The 3,729-nt window shown below is 39.3% G+C and overlaps 1 protein-coding gene across 1 annotated transcript; it reads left to right on the top strand.

Moving 5' to 3' along the window:
- Nucleotides 1-753: 753 nt before the first annotated feature.
- On the top strand, nucleotides 754-1,692 carry LOC146358000 (olfactory receptor 10V1-like). Its single transcript, XM_084828823.1, has one exon. The coding sequence runs from the start codon at nucleotides 754-756 to the stop codon at nucleotides 1,690-1,692; it is 939 nt and encodes a 312-aa protein (XP_084684949.1).
- Nucleotides 1,693-3,729: the final 2,037 nt, after the last annotated feature.

The raw sequence follows: 3,729 nt of genomic DNA, 5'->3' as shown, positions 1-3,729 counted from the left end.
TGACTAGTAGCGCCAGGAGCCCTCCATCCAGAAGTACCCTTAACGATGAAGAAAAGTCATAGCAATTGTAACGTACATTGTGGCGAGGAAGCAAATTGCTTTGCAATCCTTAGCTCAGACAACAGCAGTAACAACTATTCATAGTGCTAGTGTAACTGCTATTTAAATTTCATTTAGTATTAGTGGTGTACTAGCAGTGCAGAATTCAGAAGTGGCACAGCTTACTGTCTAACAGCTTGATCCTAAACACGCTTCTGTGTAAGTTCCACTGGAACTTACTTCCAAGGAAGTCTGCATTATAAATAAAAGAAACAAGACAAAAGTGTAGGAAGAGAAAAGGGTTTGATAATGGAGCAGCGAGGACTGAATTGGAAAGGTAACTCGTAGCAGAAGGAATAGGAAAAGAGAAGCTAGAGTGGTCTGTGAAAAAAGGCCTTTCAGTGTGTGAAATGTTTTATAGTCCTTATATTTAAACATGCTCACTGTAGTTTGCAGAAGCATAAACTGAACTACCCTAAATCGTGGCTGTGTTGTACAATTTCACACTCACTAGAAAAGCAGCAATTGTCTTTTGAAGTTGACAGCCAAATCTTGTGCAAAAAGGGGGGATTCTTCCCCCCAGTGGCAATTTGGTTTATTGTACGCTTCAGGAATGCATGTGCCCTGTTGACACCCATCTTGGTGGCAATGTCAGCTCCTCTATAATTGGTCCTCTGTCTTTTAATTTTGTCCAGATCATACATACCAGTTTATATGGAGAGTGAAAACCTTACCAGACTGACACATTTCCACTTCCATCCTTTCTCAACTCTCCCTGAGGTGCAGCTGCTGATTTTCTGGGCTTTCCTCGTTTTGTACCTCCTGAGCCTTCTGGGGAATTCTGCAGTGGTGCTTATTGTCCACACAGAGTGCTCCCTCCACACACCCATGTATTTCTTCTTGGCTAACTTGGCTGTTCTGGAGATCGCTTACTCTTGTGTCATTGCCCCACTCACCCTGGTTAACCTTCTGTCTGTGCGAAAAGTCTCCATCTCTTTGGCTGGCTGTGGCACACAGATGTTCTTCTTTATCTTCTTGGGAGGTGCAGACTGTGTCCTGTTGTCTGTCATGGCATACGACCGATACGTAGCAATCTGTCACCCACTGCGCTACACTATCATAATGAACTGGAGACTGTGTGTGAGTCTTGTAGCTGGGACGTTGTCCATGAGCTGCTTGTTTGGCATTCAGCTCTCTATCCTGATATTACGCCTTCCATTCTGTGGCAACAATGAGATCAATCATTTTTTCTGTGACTTTCCTGCTGTCGTGAAGTTAGCATGTAGCGACACCCATGTCCACCTGACCACCCTCTTTATTATTAGTGTTGTAATACTGACTGTCCCTTTCTTCTTAGTCTGCATCTCCTATGCCTTCATTCTGATGGCCATCTTGCGCATCCAGTCTGTCACAGGCCGGCAGCGGGCTTTCTCCACTTGCTCCTCCCACTTAATGGTCGTCCTTCTGCAGTATGGCTGTGGCAGTTTAATATACTTGCGTCCCAGCTCCAGCTACTCACCGGAGGAAGGTCGGGTGGTATCTGTAGTCTACACCTTTGTCACTCCTGTACTGAACCCCTTGATCTACAGCATGAGAAACAAGGAGTTAAAAGATGCCCTGAGCAGATTCTTGAGAAGGAAAGTGCTGTCCTAATAAGAACCCTGGACACACCAGCTAGTGCTGCAATATTCTATTTTCCTATAGAATTTTTGAAATGGGTTAAAATCTTATACTCAGCTCCAAAAGCGAGAGTAATGACTAACAGTTTATTTTCAGGGTTTTTTTTTTTTTTACTTAGGCAGGGCACCAGACAAGGTTGTCCACTCTCCTCATTGATATTCACCTTATGCTTGGAACCCCTGGCACATGCTATTAGACAAAATAGTAGCATTCATGGATTTGTCCATTTTGGTTTAGAATTCAAAATTAGCCTTTATGCTGATGATCTTTTGTTGTTTATCTCCAGACTCCAGTCATTGGTTCCAGCTTTTATAAAATTGATTAATACCTATGGTGAATTGTCCGGCTATTCAATTAATTAGTCAGAGTTGGAAATAATGCCGATTGGAGATAGGGTATACTCTAGTATATTAGCCAATTTCCACAGTGCCCAGAGTTTATTACTTATTTGGGAATAATTATCCCTACTGATATATCTCAAATGATTAGGTCAAATTTAAACAAGTTGATTAATAATATTTCACAATAGATAAATAGATGGGCATCTTTAAAGTTGAGTTTATGGGGTAAGGTGATGTTATACGTGGGATCCCTATACTTATACCCAGCAAATATTTCCAAAAACTTAATGCTTTGTTTTGTAAATTTTCAGGGCGTTCCTTTCCACCAAGAATATCTTTGAAAAGGATGCAGCTTCCAGTTAATGAAAGCAGGTTCAGTTTTCCGGATCTAGCTCATAAGTACCATCAGGCCTATTTGCTGACTTGTACTAAGTTTTGGTCTTTTCCACTTAGATTTTCCACCTTGGTCAGTGTTGGAATCTTCTTGTCTGGAGCGTCTCTGGATAGCATTAGGTTCTCAGCATATTAAGGCAGACAGAGCTCCTCCTACAATTTTGGCAGTTAGAGAACTGTGGTATATGTCACGTCAATTACATTTTGACCCATTTTCCCATGCTAAATTGACTTTATGGGGAAATCCAGATTTAAGAATTGGCAAGAAAATATGTCTATGGCAGACCTGGACAGTTAAGATGATCTTTACTTTAGAACAATTAGTGGGGGTTGCGAGATCAATTTGATTTGCCTGCTACAGTGGAATGGCAGTATTTACAATTGAAACATTTATTGGTATCTAGATTCGGTCCTGCTGTTTTTACTGCTTCGGAGTCTCCTTCACTACTGGAAATACTCACTGAAGCTGATCACATATCGATCTACGATTCATGTTTATAAATATTTATTATCAATGAATAAATATGATACAAGTGGTTTACAGCAGGAATGGAACAGGGAATTGGAATGTCCTATTTTGTTTGATGGATGGACTGCCGTTTTGGCATCCGTATCGGATATCTCAACGGATCCTCAGTTACACATTATTCAGCAAAAACTTTTGTTTCGGGTCTATTGGACACCACAACGTCTTTTTAATAAAGGTTTGTCAAATTCAGCTTATTGTTGGAGGTGTAATGCAGTCAATGCTTTTCTTATTCATATTTTTGAAATGCCCAATGGTTGTCTCCTTTTGGGAGGAAGTTATTATACAGATAAATTTTGTATTGGAAAGCTCTTTAATATTTACTGATGTAAATGTTATTTTAAACTACTTACCTGCTTCTTGGAATGTAACATATGTCAGTGTTAATGGATTTTTTGCTTTATTATCTCTCAAAATTAGGCATTATTATCTAAATTAGGCATTATTATATTATTAATTATTATAATTAATTATTATAATAATTAGGCATTATTATCTCTCAAAATAATGAGAGGTTATTTTTCTCATAATAAAAAGTTTTATTAACTCTTTTGGTTAATAAAAGACTGATACTGCGATACCGGAAGGATAAGGCTCACCGCCTATAATGCAATGGACTGAAGACTTAACAACACTAGCAACATTTGAAAGAGTGGTATATAGGCATAACTTGAAAATGGACTTATATGTAGATATTTGGTCTGCTTTTACTGAAGTTTATGTGTAACCTATACTTTTCCCCCCCCCTTT

This window comes from Heloderma suspectum, chromosome 1, assembly GCF_057233095.1.
Source record: "Heloderma suspectum isolate Gila_16-S chromosome 1, 16-S_ref, whole genome shotgun sequence".
Classification (NCBI taxonomy): Eukaryota; Metazoa; Chordata; class Lepidosauria; order Squamata; family Helodermatidae; genus Heloderma; species Heloderma suspectum.
This window is presented reverse-complemented; position numbering and strand designations above follow the sequence as displayed.

Coding starts and splice junctions, on each gene's coding strand:
- LOC146358000 (XM_084828823.1), top strand. CDS start 754: ATGGAGAGTGAAAACCTTACCAGACTGACACATTTCCACTTCCATCCT.